Genomic DNA, 22,284 nt, shown 5'->3' with positions numbered 1-22,284 from the left:
TCAGACCCACCCGCTCACCCTCAGGGTAAGTCCCCAGGGGCCACACCGTCTGAGGCTTCTGTTCATGTCTCCTCACTTTCTGTTCTTCCTCAGCTTTTATTATGACTTTTCTTCTTCTTTTTGGTTGTGTTATAAGTTTGGCAGTATCCTTTTTAAAATTTTCATTTTTTTTTTTTGGCCCTGCAGCATGGGGTGTGGTATCTTAGTTCCCTGACCAGGGATCGAACCCAAACACTTAGCATTGGAAGCACAGAGTCCTAACCACTGGACCACCAGGGAAGTCTAAACCTTAGCATGTCCCTTCACAGGGCCACCCATTGTCTCCACCCTAAACCCTTCAATTAACTCGCCCAGCCCTGGCAGCCCAGGAGATGGGCTGTGTCCACCCCGAGCAGCCCTGTCTTAACTGGTGCTGATAAAGGGAAAAGGAGCTGGACAGAACACACTGCACGTCTCCCCCCTGTTCTGGCTCCTTTTGGACCCTCTAGAGACAGCGGTGACATCAGATAAGGCCACGAATGTGGGGCCTAGGACACCTGTGCAAAAAGGCCAGCACATTGGCCTGCACATTTGCAAGCTTTATCAAACACGTGGGTAGAGTTCCTTCCTGCCACTGTTAACCATAGCAACACCTTCCTGGGCATGGACTTTGCCCATAGTGGTGCCTCCCACCTTTGGGTCCCCGGGTACTACCGGCTCAGAGGAAACAGCCAGGTTTGCGGGTTACCACATCTAGAAACGTGCTGGATTTCTTTCTCTGTCAAATGGACATGCATGTTTCTACCTCCCAAGTCCATTTAATGAGATAAAGTGCATAAAGAACCAGATTTCTGTTGTGACCCCATGGACTATACAGTCCATGGAATTCTCCAGACCAGAATACTGGACTGGGTAGCCTTTCCCTTCTCCAGGGGATCTTCCCAACCCAGGGATAGAACCCAGGTCTCCCACATTGCAGGTGGATTCTTTAGCAACTGAGCCACAAGGGAAGCCCAAAGAACTAGACACTGCCTAGAAAATGATAGGATCTGGTGGATTTTAAACATCCACAGGGTTTCCTTGGTGGCTCAGTGGTAAAGAATCCACCTGCCAATGCAGGAGATGCAGGTTCAATCCCTGGGTTGGGAAGATCCCCTGGAGAAGGAAATGTCATCCTACTCCAGTATTCTTGCCTAGAGAATTCCGTGGACAGAGGAGCCTGGCAGGGTACAGTCCATGGGGTTGTGAACAGTCAGACACAGCTTAGTGACTAAACAACAACAAACACCCTCCCCACTTCCCTGCCCAGTCTGGCCAACACAGTTGGCCCAGTGTGGACCAGGTAGGTGACCATGTAGGAGCAACACGGCAGGAGCAACCTTCCGGTGGGTTCTGCCCACAGGACAGTCACCTGACTGTGTGACAAGGTGGTACTACGGTGGAGACTCGGCCTCAAATGGGATCCTAGACCCCCTGTGAGTGAAGTGGGTTCCACGCTTGGGTCACAGGCTCCATTACCACGGAAACAGTTGATGGAGTCCTAGGCTTCGCTCCCCACTGCCTGACCCCATTTGTGCCACCACTGTTTCATCAGCAGGAGCCAAATCTTCACCAGATGCTCACTCCCTCTTCCTCATGAGTCCCACGTGTGCTCAGTCGTGTCCGACTCATTGCGGCCGCATGGGCTGTAGACTGCCAGGCTGCTCTGTCCATGGGATTTCCCAGGCAAGAACACTGGAGTGGGTTGCCATTTTCTCCTCTAGGGGATCTTCCCAATCTGAGGATTGAATCCACCTCTCTGGCGTCTTCAGCATTGATAGGTGGGTTCTTTGCCACCAGTGCCACCGCCTCCATTTTTGAAGGACCATCTCAGAGAAGGCTGTGAATAAAGACCCAAGAACTCACTTCCTGCATCTCCTTGCTCCCCCTGCCGGGTGGTCACTGGGGTCCCCCTTCCCTTGCTTGGGTTGTTACCAAGACCCCTAATAGGAAAATCCCTTCTGTTCCTTTCTGTGTGGTTTTCTTGATGAGAATACAGCTTGAGCTTTGGGTGGATTTCAAAAATTTTCCTGCACACATTCATCTCTGTTCTTTCTCACTTTGATTTCAGAATCCCAATTTCTTTTTAAAAGCATATTTGCAGTTTAAAGAACAACACACAATATTTATCAAAAAATCTGACTTCTAGCTCAGCAATTTTCAAAAATATTTCCATCATTTCTAGGCTGCAGAATGTCTGGTGGAAAAACCTCGTTGTTCACCCACTTCTCCCTGAGGGCCCTGGCGGGGCAGATGGTAACCAGGTCAGGGCTAATGGCGGGTGGCAGCCAGGTGGGCGTGGCTGTGATGGGTTGGAGGAGAAGCCCCCAAAGCTGAGGGCAATCAGGCCCTGGAGACCTGGCTTATTTTGCCCACTTCCTTTATTAGGATGTGGTCTCTAAACAGGGCTTGAGGCTTCAGAGCTTCTGTCAATTATACTTGAAAATACTTGTTCCATCAGTTTACTTTTCGAACTCTATAGGCAAGATGTGTTCGAGCCCTCAGTGTGTGCCTGGCATTGCCCCAGACAGTGGATGGGAGACGGGGGACATGTAAGAGACAGATAACGCAAGGTCCTTCCCTCCGTGGGGACACAAGTGAACCAAGAAAAGCAGGACAGGGCTAGGCAATGCTGGGCAGGGTAAGGGTGAGGAGTGTCAGGGCACCCTGGAGAGTGGGGAATAGAGTCTGAAATCTCCAGGCACAGACATGAGTGACAGGCAGCAGCTGTGCCAGAAGATGAAAGGGCTCATGGGGGGCATGGTGGGGTGGGGGTGGGGGGTGTCTCAATTCTGGAGCTAGGGCGGCCCGGCAGCATCTTGAGCCCAAGTGTGACTTGGCCATCTTGAGCACAACTTCCTCCATCACCACCTTGCCTTGCTCAGCACAACAAGGGTTTCTTTTCAGAAGTGGAATCTGAGGACCTGGAACGCTTCAGGAGGAAACTGGGGGTCGTGGGCATGTGTCAGATTTCATTCATAACCAGGAAGTTATGAAGTCTTTGTCTTTCCTGGCGCCTTGGTTGGGTGAGGACTGGAAGGAGCCAGCCCACTGTGCTCTGGGCTCATCTTGGACCCGCTGGTCACCCCAGGCAGCTGCTCCATATCTGGGGGCACCAGACTCTTCGTGTGTTAAGGAGGTGACATCTGGGCACCTCCAGTGCTGAGAGAACCTGCCCAGGCTGTGTTCTTAAACCGTCAGGCCCCAACTTGCAACCTGACTTTACCTTACTCTTTCTAATTAGAAGAGAAATGCGTGCTGATTATTTAAAGTGCTTTAAACATTAGAAAGAAGGCTGTGTCAAAGAATTGATGCTTTTCAACTGCGGTGCTGGAGAAGACTCTTGAGAGTCCTTTGGACTGCAAGGAGATCAAACCAGTCAATCCTAAAGGAAATCAACCCTGAATATTCATTGGAAGAACTGATGTTCAAGCTGAAGCTCCAATACTTTGGCCACCTGATTTGAAGAGTTGACTCATTGGAAAAGATCCTGATGCTGGGAAAGATGGAAGGCAGGAGAAGGGGACTACAGAGGATGAGATGGCTGGATGGCATCACCAACTCAGTGGACATGAGTTTTTGAGCAAACTCCTAGAGATGGTGAAGGACAGGGAAGCCTGGTGTGCTGCAGTCCATGGGGTCTCAAAGTGTTGGACACGACTTAGCGATTGAACAACAACAAAATATTATAGAAATATAACAAGGAAACTGAAATTCCCCCAGAACCCCGGTTCTCCAGGAACGACTGTTATTGTTACTCACTTGATCTTATCGTCTGGACGTTTGCTGGGAGGAAACAGCCACAACCTACAGCCAAGGCTCCAGGCCCAGACCTTCCATGTCTCTGGGCCTCTTGAAAGGCAAAGCACGTTTAGGGGCACTGTGAGGGATTGGGAGGCACTTTTTGCCAGTAAGGAGCTTTCAGTCTAAAGAGGGAGACAAAAATCCAGGTGAAATTTAGGCCAAGAGGAACCTAAGGAGATATGACACTAAAGGCAATGCGGTGACCTGGCTGGGGTCCTGGAACAGAGAAAGGACTTCATTTTGAAACCAAGGAAATCTGGGACTTCCAGGGTGTTCCAGTGGTTAAGACTCCTCGCCTTCACTGCATGGGGGTTGGGTTCAATCTCTGGTCGGGAATCTAAGATCCCTCGTGCCTCAGGGCCAATAAATAGATAAATAAAACCAAGGAAATCCGAGTAAACTCTGGACTTAAAGATAACGTACTCACATTGGGGTGTGAACTCTAACAAATGTGCCACGTGGATCTAAGATGCTTCCAAGAGCAGAAACCGGTACAGGAACACCCTGTACCATATTCTCAATTTTTTGGTAAACACTGAAACTGTTAGAAAACATTAAGTGTATTTAAAAACAAACAAACAAAAATAAAACAAAGCCATAGAACAGGCGAAGTGGTGAATGGTTTTTGAGGTGGAAGAAGCTCAAGAATTTCGGTTCTGCAGGCTGGAAGCACCAAGGGCTCTCACTCAGGGACCACCTCCCAGCCACGTGGGGAAGGGCGAGGCCGGGGGGAAGCGAGTCGGATGGTCCGTGAGAGAGTAATCAGAGGCCCCATCCAGACACCGGTCCTCAGCCTCCCCTGAAAACCTGGAAATGCCACATGAGAACGGGGACGATTAACTGGCATCAGCGGGGGAAGGCTGGCCTTCCTTCCTCCTCTGCCAGCCTCGCGGGGAAGCCCTGCAGGTGCTGGTAAATATATGCTCAGTAAGTCTTCTGATTCCTGTTCCTGTTTATGGTCATTTCATGGCCAGAGGTCAAGTCCAGAAAGCGGCGCAAAGAGTTTCTCGGCTTCCTGACCCCCTCGGTTGGCCTCCGCCACCGTGTTCCTGTTAAAACACTCAAGTCACGTTGGGGCCAAGGGAATTGACCAGCAGGCCTGGAGAAAGCCTGCTTTCTGGTTCCTTCCCCTGGACGTGTGTTTATGAAGGTCTCTGCAAACGCAACTGCATGGAAACATCTTGAAATAGGAAGCAGGGTCCCAGCTGAGTGTCTAGGTGAGATGAGAGTCCAAAAAAAAAAGCTGAAAATCATTTCCTCGGCAGCTGCCAAGTTTGGAGGCCCTCCCCGGATCTGTGTGCATCCTGCTGATGACTCACCTCGAGTCTCCCCTCTGTCCTCCGAGCTTCTGGACTGCACTAGCGGAGCCAGGACCTGAGGGAGCCCATGGCCCAGCCTCCTACTCTGTCACCGCACCCCCTCTTTCCCGGGCCAGGCTCAGGCCCTGGTGCCCAGTGAGCCTCGCTCTGCTAACTGCAGCATCTGCTCACTGAAGAATCTGCTCACTTGAAGATGCCATTCTTAGTACAAGCGACAGCATCCTGTGCTGTTCACGGGGAGAATTACTCTGCTGTGTTAACCGCTTATAAGAGAACAGCTCCGTGGCATTACGTGCATTCACATGGTTGTTCAAGCATCACTGTCAGCCATCTCCAGAATTTTTCATCATCCCAGACAGAAACTCTGTACCCACTGACCTGGTAACTTTCCATCTCTATGAATCCCAATTGTAGGTATCTCATATAAGTGGAATCATACAATACTTGTTCTTTTATGTCTGGCTTATTTCAATAACTGTGTGTTTTGCTTGTGGCTTAGATGGTAAAGAATCTTGCTGCAGTGCAGGAGACCCGGGTTCAATCTCTGGGTTGGGAAGATCTCCCAGAGAAGGGAATGGCAACCCACTCCAGTATTCTTGCCTGGAAAATTCCATGGACAGAGGAGGCTGGAGAGCTACAGTCCATGGAGTCGCAAGTGTCAGACACAACTGAGTGATTAACACACAGAGATGGTAAAGAATCTGCCTGCAATACAGGAGACCCAGGTTCAACCCCTGGGTCAGGAAGTTCCTCTGGAGAAGGGAATGGCTACCCACTCCAGCATCCTTGCATGGAGAATCCCATGAATGGAGGAGCCTGGTAGGCTACAGTCCATGGGGTTGCAAAGAGTCGGACACGACTGAGCAACTAAGCAGGCACACACACAATATGTCTTTAAGATTCATCTTCATGGTAGTAGCAAGAATCCAAGTTTTATTCCTTTCTGTGGCTAAATAATATTCCATTGTATGTATATACTGCATTTGGCTTATCCATTCATCTGTTGATGGGCACGGGTTTGCTTCCACCTTTTTGTTGCTATGAATGATGCTGCTGTGAACCTTGGTGTACAAGTATCTTTTTGAGTCCCTGCTTTCAATTCCTTTGGGTAGATACCTTGGAGTGGGATTACTGAGTAATTCTATGTTTAACTTTTTGAGGAACTTCCAAACTATTTTCCTCAGTGGCTATATACTTTTTCATTCTTAGCAGCAATGCACTAAGGTTCCAATTTCTCAAGATCTTTGCCAATACTTGCTATTTTCTGTTTTTCTTTCTAATTTTTTAAAATGTATTAATTTCTGTTATAACAGCCATCATAGTAGATGTGAAGTGTTATCTCCCTGCGGTTTCAGTCTGGATTCCCCTGATAACTGAAAGTGTTGGCCATCTCTTCATGTGCCTGCTGGCCATTTGTATATCTTCTTTGGAGAAATATCTATTTAAGTCCTTTGTCCATTTAAAAAAAAAAATGTTTATTTATTTGGTTGTGCTGGGTCTTCATTTCTGTGAGTTTTCTCTAGTTTCAACAAGCAGGGGCTACTCTTTGTTGCTGTGTAGGCTTCTCATTGTGGTCTTTTGCCCATTTTTAAATTGGGTTGTTTGGGGTTTTTTGTTGTTGTTGTTAAGTTGTAGCAGTTCTTTATATATACTTGATGCATGTGTGAATGCTAAGTTGCTTCGGTTATTTCTGACTCTTTCTGACCCCACACTCCTCTGTCCATGGGATTCTCCAGGCAAGAACACTGGAGTGAATTGCCATGCCCTCCTCCAGGAGATCTTCCCAACCCAGGGATTGAACCTGCATCTCTTACATCTCCTGCACTGCAAGTGGATTCTTTACCACTAGCACCACCTGGGAAGTCCCTAATATACTGGATATCTACCCCTTGTTCTATTTGATTTGTATCTGTCTGTACACACATGCCTGGGAGAAGAAATTCAAGGTGTGCACATACCTCTGCTGACTAGGAAGGGTTATTCTTAGGCATCATGCTCTGGGAAAGAGGATCTGGGTTACCCAGGTGTCTCACGGTGCCAAACTTGGAATGGGCAGAAAGGAGAGACAACTGGAGACCAGAGCTGGGGGATCTCCATCCAGTGTGGTTACAGCTCCAGCCTCCAATCGCCTATCTCTGCATAGCAGTATCTGGAAGACTCTTCACACACAGATGAGTCTGTGATTCTGCACTTGGAGTGGATCCCATGCAATACCATGACCACAGCCCCCTCCACCCCAGTCCTGCTGAAGATAACTGCACGTCCGGTAAAACCAATACATCCTTGGGCAGTCTGGTCTCGACACCCTTCACACCAGCCAAGGGAACTCTACTCACAGGGCTTTTCTTGTTAGTCTGACAGGCTCCTCTGTCCATGGGATTTCCCAGGCAAGCATGCATACTGGAGTGGGTTGCCGTGCCCTCCTCCAGGGGATCTTCCCGACCCACAGATTGAACCTGGGTTTTCTGCATTTGAGGCAGATTCTCTACTGTCTGAGCCACCAGAGCCCCTTTCTTGTTACCCCAGTTAAATCAAAAGACTTGATTGTAAAAAACAGAGGCATCCCAGTAAGTAGGAAGCCCACCTCTCCTACTGTGGCCTCAGGCTGGCTCCAGGCAGAATCCTGCCCTCTGCTCCATGCCCCTGTGCACGGGCTGAGGCTACGGTGGCGTTTCATACCACAGGACCGAGTCTTCTAAGTGAAGGGGACCACAGTTCTCAGGGTGGAGAGAGTCCCCTCAAATGGGAGCCTGTTTCCTTCTCCTAAAAGAGGAGAACACAGGGTGAACAGTGACTAGAGAGTCCATGCACCACAGTGTGTAAAGGAACTTGTAGCCACATGGCCACAGATCTGTCTGCTTGCTTCCACAGTCGTCTTTCTAGCTGTTGCGGGCTTGAAAATGATCCTCAGATTCCAAGCACCACTGTCATTATGCAATAATATGCATGCAGCATATCTTATCAACCTAGATGGCATATTAAAAAGCAGAGACATTACTTTGCCAACAAAGGTCCATCTAGTCAAGGCTATGGTTTTTCCAGCAGTCATGTATGGATGTGAGAGTTGGACTATAAAGAAAGCTGAGCACCGAAGAATTGATGCTTTTGAACTGTGGTGTTGGAGAAGAGTCTTGAGAGTCCCTTGGACTGCAAGGAGATCCAACCAGTCCATCCCAAAGGAGATCAGCCCTGGGTATTCATTGGAAGGACTGATGTTGAAGCTGAAACTCCAATACTTTGGCCACCTGATGTGAAGAGCTGACCCACTGAAAAGACCCTGATGCTGGGAAAGATGGAAGGCAGGAGGAGAAGGGGACGACAGAGGATGAGATGGTTGGATGGCATCACTGACTCAATGGACATGAGTTTGGGTAAACTCCAGGAGTTGGTGATGGACAGAGAGGCCTGGCGTGCTGTGGTTTATGGGGTTGCAAAGAGTAGGATACGACTGAGCAACTGAACTGAACTGAACTGTTGGAGAAGACTCTTGAGAGTCCCTTGGACTGCAAGGAGATCCAACCAGTCCATCCTAAAGGAGATCAGTCCTGAATGTTCATTGGAAGGACTGATGCTGAAGCTCAAACTCCAATACTTTGGCCACGTGACGTGAAGAGTTGACTCATTTGAAAAAACCCTGATGCTGGGAAAGATGGAAGGCAGGAGGAGAAGGGGATGACAGAGGATGAGACGGTTGGATGGCATCACTGACTCAATGGACATGAGTTTGAATAAACTCCGGGAGTTGGTGATAGACAGGGAAGCCTGGCGTGCTGCAGTCCATGGGGCTGCAAAGAGTCAGACACGACTGTGCAACTGAACTGAACTGAACTATCATAATTCAGTGCCACTGACCAGATCATTTGGGAGGTTGGGAGCATAAATAGCAAACTTGATAACAAGACCTGTTGCTGGCAGGGCACCTAGAATATTCCAGACATGGTGCCAGTGCTTTTCCACTTGTGGAAACCCCAGGGTCAGATTCCACCGTTTTGCAGAAGTGAAAGCGTGGAGGCTCTCCTAGTTGTTCTGGACCGTTTTCTCCCAATAACTGAGGGCAGAAGCCCAATTCCTGTTATCTGGAAGCTCTGATAACTTGGGGCCAATGTCCTCAGTCTCGCGGACTTGAAGTTGACCTCACTTTGTTGGCTTGACTGAAGGACGTGAGCTGTTGTCAGATTGCTGAGGTGGGATGAGCGGGGGCCACCGTGGCCCCTCCGGCCCAGGACACTGTGCTCCTGCTTTGCTCTGCCCACCACACATGTGTGTCTCATGAACCCCCTCAGCCCCCCTGCCTCCCTGCAGACCCAAATCGCCTCCTTCCCTTCCTGCACTGCGTGTGCCTCCCTGCACCCACCAGCACCCATCCCCCCTCTCTGGGAGGAATTTTGTCTGCAGTGCTTGATGGATCTCTGTGGATCCAGTTTCATTCAGGGAAACAATAAGTGTGGATGTTAAATACCAGTTATGGAAAAAGAGAGCAAAACCCATGCCAATGTTATTACACAAGGTGTGGTATATTTGAGGGACATGGTAGACCTTCCCATCTGAGCCACACCCCATCTATTTGTCAGATTCCTCCAACTGTGCAGACATCCCAATTCTTCATCTCATGAGTGTTTGTCACCCACAGTCAGGCTCTATAGATTAGACTCCTTGTCGCCACTTGGGGTTTTCCAGGAGTGAACACCTTATAGACTCTGCAGAAACTGTGAAGCAGCAGTGAGCAGCACGTCCAAGGGAAGATGCAAGCCAGACATGATGGATCCAGGTCCTGGACCGGAACCAGGTGCTTCGTGCTGCTCAAGGGGCTGCTGGGGCCTCTGTGGCTGCCAGGAGTGAGTGCCAGCTCTGTCCCTCTGCTCAGCCTGCCTGTGCCACCAGGATGGGGCTGAGCAAGCCCTGAGCCACTGGGCAGAGATGCGAGGACCCCGGTCTCCCAAAGCTTCTGCTTGGCTGTAATAACTGCCCCTTATATAATCACATCATGATTCACCATCTCCTCAGCTACGGTGGAGCTCAGCCCCTCGGTACAGAACTTGAAGGAATTCGAACCACAACTGATGTCATCTGTTTGAACAACTTTCCTGCCATCATCCCTGGGGAGCCACTCGCCACAGTGGAAAATCTGTATTTCTAGAACCCTGGATAGAGTGGTGTGCTCCAGTTTTCACTGAGTGGACAAAGCTCCGAATGCTGGTGGCCCATGGCCAGGAAGCCTGCATCTTCAAGACAGGGTAGCTGGCTGTGTGGCCAGGGCTGGGGGGACCTGCGAGTGCCCCTCGAGTGAAGGGAGGCTCCAGCCCACCAGCCTCCCACACCAGCCTCTCACCTTGAGGACGGAGGGGTTCACTTCCCTGAAGGGACCCAGGCCCAGGTTGGATGTAGGGACTTCAGCACCTCCCCTGCACTTACTTACCTGACTCTCTGTGTCCCTTGGGCTCCCCATTGTCACCTGGCCATGGAGTTCACTTTTGTCTCCCTCTTGTTCTTCCTGGATAACTGCCTGTAGCCCAGGACTGAAATTGCAGCCTGCACCCTGGTGGGCCTGATAGTCTAAGTGACTAGGGGGCCTAGAGCTTATCTGCTATGTGTGCTGAATCCCTCAGTTGTGTCCAACTCTTTGCAACCCCATGTACTGTAGCCCACAAGGCTGCTCTGTCTGTGGGATTTTCCAGGCAAGAATACTGGAGTGGGTTGCCATGTCTTCCTCCAGGGGATCTCCTCGACCCAGAGATCGAACTGGCATCTCTTACATCTCCTGCATGGCAGGCAGATTCTTTCCCCTCTGAGTCACCAGAGAAGCCCAGTTTATCTACTATTATGGGTTAAATTGTGCCCCCTCTCCCCCAAAATCCACATGTTTAAGTTCTAACCTGCAAGACCCATGAGTGTGACCTTACTTGGAGACGGGGTCGTCCAGATGATCAAGTTAAAATGGGGTCCTTAGGGTGGACCCTAATCCGAGATGACTGTGTTCTTACAGAGAGTGAACTTCGGACACATGCAGACCCAAGGAGAGGCCGTGAGAAGATGAAGGCAGAATCCCAGTGTTGCTTCTCCCAGTCAAGGAATGCCAGAAATTGCCAGCAAGCCACCAGCAGCAGGGGGTTGGGAGGCCTGGAACAATGCTCCCTCACAGCCTCGAAAGGAACTTGCTGACACACTGATCTTGGTCTTCCAGCCCCAGAGTCATGAGCTGATGAATTTCTGTCATTGAAGGCACTCAGTTTGTGGTGCTTTGTTACGGTAGCCCCTAGGCAACCAAACAGCCGACACAGAGTCAGTTGGCTTGCAAAAGTGCAGCTAGGGGGGGCCTGGGCAGGGGGTTGGACCCATCTCCCTCGCCCTCCCGGGCCCAGGCCTTAACAGGATGCACTGCAGGGTCAGGTGGTATTCGTGATGTTTCCTGTGGTCCTCAGGGAGAGCAGACAGAAAGACCATGTGTGGCTGACGGAGCTTGCCTTGTAATTCTGGTCAGACGGTAGGGTCCCTGGGTGAGAGAGGGCTGCAGCAAGGATGTGTGTATGCAGGAGGGGAGACACGTGTGGCCAGCCCACAGATCTCCGTTGCATCTTGTTTGCTGGCGGAGCAGGGCGACGGTCCCCTGGGGACCACTGCGAAGCCCATGTTTGGGGACAGATACGCTGTGAAGTACCTTTCACAGACTGGAGGACTCAGCCACTGAGAAATCAGAGATGCCATAGTATTGCTTCCTGCGGGCTGGACTTCCTTCCCGTGAGCCGTAGCTCCCTCCCTGGAAAAAGGCTGCAGACACGTGTATCCCGGACAGCTGGCGTTGAGAGTATTTCCTCTCAGTTGTGCAGAGGAACTCTCAGGGGTCAATGTGGAAAAAGCTGGCCTGTGCAGGCAGCCGCCTGACCCCTGAGGCCTGGCTGGCCTCCCAGGAAGTGGCCGTAGGGCTGGGCTGTCTCCCGACTCTGAGCCTTTTGTCAGATGACCTGTAGGGCTGCTGGGTCTGACGGGACAAGGGCAGCATCATTTCAGGGGTGCTCGGGGGCTCCCCACTGCCTGCAGCAATGTGGGGATCTGGGAAGCTGGGCAGAGGACACCCCGCCCATCCGGCTCACCTCAGTGGAGCCGCCACCTGGGGCTTGCACTCAGGTGTCCCCCATTACTAAAGATGCTCACAGACCAGCGACCCTGGAGTAAAGCCCACCCCAAGCCTGTCTCTCCCACTCATCTGAGGCAGTCCCCTCCTTGCCTCCTCTCACTTCTGGGTGGGAGGGGAGTCCCTTCCTGACCACCCACGGACACACACTATGCCCTGAGTGCTTGGAGGTCTCTGTGCACACCGAGGAGTCCCCTCTCGTGGGCTCTTTGTCCCCCACCTGGCATGACACCCATACTCCCATTCGGGTCTTAATTTAACCTAATTATTCCTGGGTAGAAATTGGAAAAGCTCTTGATGCTGGGAAAGATTGACGGCAGGAGGAGAAGGGGATGGCAGAGGATGAGATGGTAGGATGGCATCACCGACTCAATGGACATGAACTTGAGTAAACTCTGGGAGTTGGTGATGGACAGGGAGGCCTGGTGTGCTGCAGTCCATGGGGTAGCAGAGAGTCAGACATGACTGAGCGACTGAACTGAACTGAGAAATTGTGGGCCTGCTTAAGTTCAAGCTACAGAAGGACCACTGAAGTCAAAGAAGTGAGAACTGCCTTGGGAGGAGATGATGACATGTCACAGGTCTGCTCAAACAGAAGAGGGGCAGCCACGTGAGGGGTCACCGATGTCACTAGGAGGTCTGAAGTGAGAACAAGTGTCCTCCAGGCCTTTCAGCCTGAGGGTCTCAGGGAACAAGTGTCCTCCAGGCCTTTCAGCCTGACAGTCTCAGAATCTGTATAACTAACTGGAGCACACCGTGGTCTGTGTGCACTAGGCATGGTGTCAAGGGGCCTGACAGCCCAGCTTCTCTGCAAGGTCACAGTCCTCCCAGAACTTCGCACTTCCTTCTACTATCACAACATAGTAACAACAGCCCCAAGACTGCCTCTTCCCGTTGGCCAACAGAAATCCCAAATGCTAGCACATGCCCTTCTGGAATAAAGACTACCCTTCCCAGACTTCCTGGAGCTAGGTGTAACCATGTCACTAAGTTCTAGACAAGGAATATGACATCAAGAAGTACCTGGAGTGGGTTGCCATGACTTCCTCCAGGAGATCTTCCTGACAGAGACTGAACCCGTATCTCTTATGTCTCCTGCACTGGCGCTTGGGTTCTTTACCACCTGTGCCACTTGGGCAATCCATCGAGCACATAATAAGTGTTTTGTTTTTTTTACCATAATATAATTCTCCATTTATGTAGATTATCTTTCGTTTCTTTCACGATTTTTTGTAGATATTAGGATTTTTTTTTTTATAGCTTTTGTCAGAAATATCCCTAAGGGTTTCATATTTTTAAAAAAGATTATTTAATATATTTGACAAATAACTGCAAATTTAAGGTGTACAACATGCTACTTTGGCACATTTATGTATTGTAGCAATATTTATCACATTATATATTTTTTATGCTATTGTAAATGGTATCTGTTCTTAATATGTAACAGCGTTTTAACTTTATTTCATCCAACCTTTTAACACCCTGTTCCTTAGGAAGTAACAAAATCTATACCGTGACTTCCTGCTGTGTCCCATAACTCTTCTCTTTTTTTCATTCTGAAAGCTCCCTATTTTAAGTTCCAGACAGGCCTTTTGAGGGATGTCAAGCTCACTTTTGACCCAGTTTCTGCCGATGGCAGATCCGGATGACCTCACTTCTTAGCACTAGCCTTTCCAGATGGCGAGTTTCCTCCAGCGGCTGCTGAGTGAAGCCTTTGGCCTAGGCCATGTGCGGGTCAGCATCCCGGAGAGGAAGGGCCTCCAGGAAGGAAGGTCTGGGGTCAGCTGTCCGAGCCTGGGCAGGCCTCCTGGTGCGGCGCCTGCGGTGCCCTGGGGACAGGGAGACAGGGGCCACCGGGTGAAGGAGCACACGCTGCCAACACAGGGGAGGAGCTGGAGCTGGAGGGCCAGACCAGGCCGCTACCAGCCTAGGGGAGGAAAAGTCTCCTGTAGGCTTAAAAGAGGGCAGGGCGTCAGGGCCGCAAGGCCAGCTGCCTTTGCAGGGAAAGGCAGCCGCTCTTTTTAACACAGGCAATCCTTCTGGCTTGGGGTGGGCGGAGGGGAAGAATTTTATACTTTCCTCTGTACACATTCTTATTGTTTCTAGTTCTTCAAAGCCCGTTTGCCTACTTCTGCCATTGAGAAGGAAACATTTTAGATAGATTTTTAAAAAAGAAACTGTTGTTTTCAATATCCTGTGATAAACCCTGATGGAAAAGAATATTTAAAAAAAAGCGTATATATGTGTATAGCTGAGTCACTTTGCTGTACAGCAGAAATTAACACAACCTTATAAATCAACTATTTTTCAATAAAAATAAATAAATAAACCTATTATATATAGAATGGATAAACAACAAGGTCCTACAGTACTAGCACAGGGAATTATATTCTATAACCTGGGATAAACCATAAGGGAAAGAACATAAAAAAGAATATATAAATGCATAACTGAGTCAATTTGTTGTGCAGTAGAAATTAACACAACATTGTAAATCAACTATACTTCAATAAAAATAAATAGATAAATAAGAATCCTTTAACGATTAGAAAACCCCAGGACCATCTCTCGCAGGCTTCTCTGATAATGAGGCTTGTTTCCAACCGTGGGGTCAACTAGACAAACGGTCACTGGTGAGAAGAGCTTTGGGAATTCCAGTTGCTACAAGAACTTGGCTTTGGGGCGAAAGGTCAGAGTGGAAGCCGCAGGCTCAGACCGCAGGGACGTTGACGTCCCTGCCTCTGGGCACCAGAGGGCTCCAGGGCCCAGCACCTCCCTGTAGTCCCTTGAGCTGGAGCTCAGCCTCACACTTCAGTTTTTTTCCAGTTCTTTTCTTCCTGAGACAAAAAGAGCCAGTCAGCAGTGGTGGGCATGTGGCTTGGGTTGGGGTGAGGCCAGGGTCTTATGACCGTCACATGGAGTCCACGGAGAAGGACCCCACAGAATCTCTTTCTTGTTTTCCACACTCAGTTCATTCCTGCAGCCACTGAGGGGCTCCCGTCACAGAAAGCCAGGACAGTGGAGCTCTGGGGTGAGCATCATGGCCAGAGCCCCGGGTTGTGTGGGCAGGGGAGGCGCTCCGTCACTGCGGACTGTGTCCAGCCCCCCACCCACTGTGGACTTCGCGCCTTTAAGCGCTGGAGACCATGGGGCACGCTTCACACGTGGTGTCCAACTGCTGTACACAATGACCCCAGAAAGCCTACAGCGTCTGCCCATTTTGTAGATGAAGAAATCGAGGCTGACCCACCAAGGTCACAGCCACGGAGGGGCCCAGCTGGAGTGTGAACTGGGGCTTCCCGGTCTTCAAGGCTGAGATGTGTCTGCTCCAGGCCTGGGAGGTCCTGACTGCTGACTGGGGTGACAGACACAGAAAGTGTCTCCTTAATCGACATACAGAGGCAGGGGTACTTAGGAAATGTACCATGGTGCATGCATTTTTTGTTTTTTTCCGCTCTGGATCTTAACTGTGGCATGTAGGATCTTAGTTCCCTGACCAGGGATCAAACCCAGGCCTCCTGAATTGGGAGAGTGAAGTCTTAGCCACTGGACCACCAGGGAAGTCCCTGTTTATGCATTTCTGCATTTTCTTTTCAGGCCCCCGCTGTGCAGGTGGTCTCGGGTGGAGCTCACAGGGGTTTCAGGGACACACAAGGCCAAGTCTTCCTTCAAGAGCTGGCCCTGGAGACTGAGAAGCAGGGTGCACACGGAGGGGACAGCCCAGTGTTCTGGGTGCAGATTACAAGTGCTGAGGGACCCCAGGAGAGAGAAAGCCTCCTCTGGGGTGTAATCCAAGAATGCTTCCTGAAGGGAAGGTTTGAGCTGAGCTCCAAGCATGAGCAGGGCTTAAGTTGGTGAGAACAAGGGAAGAACATTCCAGAAGGGAGAAATAGGATGAGCAGTGGGTCAGAGGCAGATACGTGAAAGGCATTTTGGGCAGCAATAGGTTAGCCTGGCTGTAACAGTCAAGGGTGTGGCGGTGTCTAGAGGGAGATAAGTTTGAAAGTTTCGGTTCTGACACCTGGTACAATGAGGATGAACCTCGAAGACATTATGCTAAGTGAAATAAATAAATAATAGTATAGTACAAACAAACAAATAAGGGCTTCATTTTTCTAAATTCATGCTTCTCTTCTAAATCCACCAGTTACAAGGACTTCCTTGGTGGTCCATTGGTCAGGACTCTGCGATTTCACTGCCAAGGACATGGGTTCAATCCCTGGTCGTGGAACTAAGATCCCACAGGCTGTGCAGTGAGGCCAAATAATAAGTAAATAAATCCACCAATTACACGAAGATCCTTTTTTTGTCATTAAAAACTAGTGAACAGTTTTCCATCTTCCCTGTTGTGTATCCGTTGTTGTGGCAAACTAACCAGAGGCTTTTTGTTACACTTTTAATAAATATATTCAAAACCCACCAGGGCTCTTTATAGGGATGGTTTTAAAACAGAGAATTATGTTCCCAAGTGTCTTTGCTGTTGTTCCCAACTCCACTTTTTGGAGTGTGCAGATATGGGAGTTTTTTTATTGACAACTTGAACATCAGTTATCTCTCAAAAATCACAAAGCAATGGGAACATTTTCAATTTTCAAATGCTCAACTGCACAAACTAAAGCAAGTCCTTTCTTAGAATTATCAGGACAGCACGTTTTGTTCTGAAGGGACACATTGTGTGCACCCACGTGTCTAGGCTTGAAGTATCTGCTAAGTGACGGTCCTGTGATCAGAGAAAGTCTCTCTACGTTTTGGACACTTGCTTTTTGTTTGTTCTCAGTTCAGTGGGTTTTTTAAGCGCTCTGTCACCTGATCACTTTTGGATGTCTGTGGAATGGAAGATTTTGTTCACTCTTATCTCATTGCAAATTATTGAAAATCTCCTACTATGTTTAAAAGTCTTGTTTTTTGTAAAATTAACCACTTCTGGCTGCCTTGCTCTTTGGTGCCACTCTCTCCTTCATCAATGATAGAGGCAGTGAGTTCCCTGCTTTGCTATCTTTGTAACCTGATTCTGAATTTTTTTTTTTTTAATCCTGAGTAAAATGCAGCTCCAGTTGCTCACAGAGTTTTTCAATAGCACATTGTTTTGAAGAGGTCATTTAGAGTTGTGAAAATACCTTCCCGGGTAGTCTTTCCTTTGAAGGCTCAGGAGAAAATAGCAGCTGTTTGTGCACCTCGTTCTTGAAACATGACCTTTTCCAGAAACATAAGCAATATTCATAGTTTTATCCAATTGTATACAGCAAGCTTACCACTGAGTAATTTGTTCTAATGATTGTCTGTTCAAATTTCCACTCATGTTTTCTAGGCATTTTCCAATGGTATTTGTTGACAAAGGAATGTATTTTGGTTTGTTACCATCTCTTATTCCATTATTTTAGCCATTTAAGCATTTTGCACACTGGTAATTCCTCCTAGGGGCTTCCCTGGTGGCTCAGTGGTAAACAATCCACCTGCCAATGCAAGAGACGCAGGTTCCATGCCTGGGACAGGAAGATCCCCTGGAGGAGGAAATGGCTACCCACTCCAGTATTCTTATCTGGGAAATCCCATGGACCGAGGAGCCTGGTAAGCTGCAGTCCATGGGGTAGCAAAGAGTAGGACACGACTGAGCAACTAAACAGCAATGTCTCTTAGGCTTTTTCTACTAAAATAAAACTCAAAAGGAGCTTCTAGACTTTTTTCATTACATTTGCAAGAGTTTGCAAAGAACTGGGTTGAGTAAAGAGAAGTTTGTAGAGAAACGTTTGAGATGTGTCTTGGGCTCTGGGGGCTTAGTTTTCAAATGGGCTGCTACTTGCAGAAGTGTCCCACAATAACCGTGAACTTGGAAGGAGGCTTCTTGTCAGCAAGAGCGATCAATATGAATCCACATTTCAAATGGTCTCGATGGTTTTTAAAGAATGGCTGACTTCCTGTCACAGACCACGAGGTCTGCACTGTTTTTGCTGGATGTCTGTCAGCTCTGTGCCTATTATGCAGTGTTTTTTTGCCATCATTTGTGGCAAATGATGGCAGAAGGCTGCTTTTTTCCATACCAATAACTAATTCTCCAATTCTCTGGTGCCAGTGGAGAGACAGGGTACGAGGGACTAACAGTTCAGTCCAATTTTGGCATGATGTACTTTTTTTTTTTGGCCAAGCCGAACGGCTTCCAGGATCTTAGTTCCCCAACAAAGGCTTGAACCTACACCCTCAGCAGTGAAAGCGTGGAGTCCTAACCACTGGACCACCAGGGAATTCCTAGATGGGCCCCATTTCAGATGCCAGTCACACATGGGGACCTCAGGTGGCCCACGAATTGGCTGCAGTGTCTATATAAATTCAGGTGTTTCCCACAAACCCCTCCCCAACTCCACAGCCCCTGGGGTTGATAATGAAACTCAGCACTCAGGAAATGCTTTACTTACTCTCACAGTTCATTGTAACGGGCACAAATGGACAGCATAGACCAGGTCTGGAATAGCCTGAACACAGGGGCCTCCTCCCTGTGGAATGGGGGTCCATCGCCCACTGGTACAGGGATGTGTTTGCCAAACTCCATTGGTTAGGGGTTTGTAATGGGGGTCCCACTGTTCAGTTCAGTTGCTCAGTTGTGTCTGACTCTGTGACCCCATGAATTGTAGCACGCCAGGCCTCTCTGTCCATCACAAACTCCCAGGGTCTACCCAAACCCATGTCCATCAAGTCGGTGATGCCATCCAACCATCTCATCCTCTGTCGTCCCCTTCTCCTCCTGCCCCCAATCCTACCCAGCGTTAGGGTCTTTTCCAATGAGTCAATTCTTCGCATGAGGTAGCCAAAGTAATGGAGTTTCAGCTTCAACATCAGTCCTTCCAATGAACACCCAGGATTGATCTCCTTTAGGATGGATTGATTGGATCTCCTTGCAGTCCAAGGGACTCTCAAGAGTCTTCTCCAACACCGCAGTTCAAAAGCATCAATTCTGCGGCACTCAGCTTTCTCCACTGTCCAACTCTCACATCCATACATGACTACTGGAAAAACCATAGCCTTGACTAGACAGACTTTTGTTGGCAAAGTAATGTCTCTGCTTTTAAATATGCTATCTAGGTTGGCCATAACCTTCCTTCCAAGGAGTAAGCATCTTTTAACTTCATGGCTGCAATCACCATCAGCAGTGATTTTGGAGCCCCCCAAAATAAAGTCTGACACTGTTTCCACTGTTTCCCCATCTATTTCCCATGAAGTGATGGGACCAGATGCCATGATCTTAGTTTTCTGAACATTGAGCTTTAAGCCAACTTTTTCACTCTCCTCTTTCACTTTCATCAAGAGGCTCTTTAGTTCTTCTTCACTTTCTGCCCACTACATAGGCACAATTGATTAAACCATTGACCATTGGAGGCCAATTGGTGAACTCAGTCTCCAGTCCTCTCCCCTGCTTGTATCAGGGATTGGGGCTGAAAGTTCCAACTCCCTAATCATGGCTTAGTCTTTCTGGTGACCAACCTCCATCCTGAAATGATCTAGCGGGCCCTTTAAGAGTCATCACATTTACATACAAAATATGTGTCATACCAGACAAGGATTTTGGAGTTCCATGCCAGGAACTTGGGACAGAGACCAAATCTTTATTTTTTCATACCGTATCTATTCACTTGGATCCGTATATTAGGATTATTTCCACTTTGAGGTTTTTCAGGGGGTTTTGGTTTTGGTGGTTTTTTTTCTTTTGGTTATTTTCTGGGATATTTAAAACCACTTCTGCATTTTAATACAGTTACTTTAGTGAATATCAGATAATGTAATCCAGATATCCATACGAATTCCCTGGGTACCAGGGATCTGCAAATGTCGCATGATGCTAAAAAGGGACAAAATATGGGACAGAACGTGGGTGAGAGCTCCCTGTACATTTTGTGCAGGACAACCTTCTGACATGCAGGCCGTGTGGGACCAGTGTCAACTAGAGCAATAAATATTTGTACATCTTACTTTCTTCGGATGATCGAGTCAGTGGAGGTTCTCAAGGTTGAGTGACTCATTCACCCATTCATCCCACAGGCATGTGCTAGGAGCTCCTGAGTTCCAGATGCTGGGAATGGGCTGAAGCCACGAGGCTGAACGGCATTGTCCTCACCTTTGAGAAGTGCATGGTGCAGCCATCAGTCCACAAGGACAGACAGTCCCGCTGTCAGTGTAAGTACCACTGGCTGATGACGAGTGCTGGAACCCGTACAAGGGGGCACCTACATCAGTTATGAGTCATGAGAAAAGAGTCGAAGATAAACTTCCAGGAGGAGGTGAGGTTCTGGCTGAAGTTATGGTGTCTGTCATGGCAATTAAGATTCAGAAAACTGCAAGGAATGCAGTGAAACCAGAGGGAAGTTTCCTGGGACTGAGCTGGGCAGAAGAGAAGTCAGCAAGAGCCAAGGCTGAGGAGTTTTGACCTTACCTAGAAGGTAACAGGGGTCGATGAGGGGCAGAAGAAGGGAGGGGCCAGGTAAGAACTGAGGTTTTCATTTTTTTTTTTATGTGTTTTTAATTTGAGGCCTCTTCTCCTTTTAAAAATGTTTTATTGATTTATTTGGCTGCACCAGGTCTTACTTTCGGCATGCAGGATCTTTAGTTGCAGCATGTGGGACCTAGTTCTCTGACCAGGGATTGAACTGGGACCCTCTGCATTGGGAGCACTGAGTCTTAGCCACTGGACCACGAGGAAAGTCCCAAGATTTGAGTTTCTGGAAGTAGGTTGAAAGATGACACAGAGCAAAGATGAGACAGGAGTCAGGGAGCCAGTGAGAGGGGTGCTCTAACTGGAGGGGTGCTGTGGAAAAGAGCAAACCTCAGGAAGGCTTGTGCTCCCTGGGGTCAGCCACACTCAAGGTTAAGTGCCCCAACTCCACGAGACAGACCTCATTTTAGACCAACTGCAAGCTCAGACCAGCTGGCTATAAACCCGGGGGTTCCCATAGACTCCTTCAGGTCTGATAATCCCCAGAGTAGCTGAGTGAACTCAGGAAACTGCTAGACTCTATGGTTATAGTTTTATGACAGCAAGATATGAATTAGAGCTGCCCAGAGGAAGAGGCATGTGGGTGTGAGGTCAGAAGGGCTCTGAGCCTAGAGCTTCCTTTATCTTCAGGTCATGGCATTCCTCCAGCAGCCGATTATGACAATTGTCGGAAAGTACTCCGATGCTCACCCGAGCTTCACAGTCCAGCATTTCGGGGGGATTCCACTCCTCAGGCACCATTGACCCATGGGTGTGTGGTCGACTCAGTCTCCGCACCCCCCTCCCACCACCATGCCCCCACTTGAATCTGGTATCTTGTGGCTCAAGTCACAAGCCCCGAGTCACACGGTGGTTGGTCTTCCTGTGACCAGCCCCTGTCCTGAGCCATCGGTCTGCATAAACCATCAGAGTGGTCCAAGGGGCCCATCGTGAATAACAAGACACCCTGGCACGTGGGAAATCCCAAGGATTTCAGCATTCTTTCCCCCGGGGCAGACACAAGACCTGGTGGGAAGAATGGGATACAGGAAATACTGGAGGGAGGTTTCTGAGTGATGGTGGTGGAAAGGCTGCTGGGCGGGCATCAGTGAGAAGAGAGAAGGGAGGGGGGCAGTGGAGGGTGGCGGCTGGGGAAGCAGAATCTGTTTTTGTTCACCCATCACTGGCTCTGGGGGCCAGTTTCTCCAAGCCAGCTTTGCCCAGCATGGCCTTGCAGTGATGGGGGAGGGGTGGGGTGGGAGGGAGAGGGGCAAGGATGCTGAGCCCTGTCCTCAAGGTACCCTCTTCCCTGCCACCTCTTCTGAGGGCCCCCAGATCCTCTCTCCAGGCCAGAGGCCTGGGGTGACTGTGGGGCTGTTCATGCTAGGACAGTTCAGTTCAGTTCAGTCGCTCACTCATGTCCGACTCTTTGCGACCCCATGAATCGCAGCATGCCAGGCCTCCCTGTCCATCACCAACTCCTGGAGTTTACTCAAACTCATGTCCATCGAGTTGGCGATGCCATCCAGCCATCTCATCCTCTATCATCCCCTTCT

General features: G+C 49.1%; 1 protein-coding gene across 1 annotated transcript in view; it reads left to right on the top strand.

The window, feature by feature from the left end:
* Positions 1 to 20,356, top strand: part of NOL10 (nucleolar protein 10) — a 115,649-nt gene extending 95,293 nt beyond the window's left edge. Inside the window, exon 21 of the mRNA XM_081596505.1 lies at positions 20,299 to 20,356. Within this exon, the coding sequence (XP_081452631.1) occupies positions 20,299 to 20,319 (21 nt within the window). The 3' untranslated portion in view covers positions 20,320 to 20,356. The remainder of the gene's footprint in view (positions 1 to 20,298) is intronic.
* Positions 20,357 to 22,284: the final 1,928 nt, after the last annotated feature.

This window comes from Giraffa tippelskirchi, chromosome 4 (assembly GCF_054371585.1).
Source record: "Giraffa tippelskirchi isolate mGirTip1 chromosome 4, T2T-mGirTip1v1.2.pri, whole genome shotgun sequence".
Lineage (NCBI taxonomy): Eukaryota > Metazoa > Chordata > Mammalia > Artiodactyla > Giraffidae > Giraffa > Giraffa tippelskirchi.
Note: the sequence above shows the minus strand (reverse complement) of the source record. Positions and strands in the feature narration are given on the sequence as shown.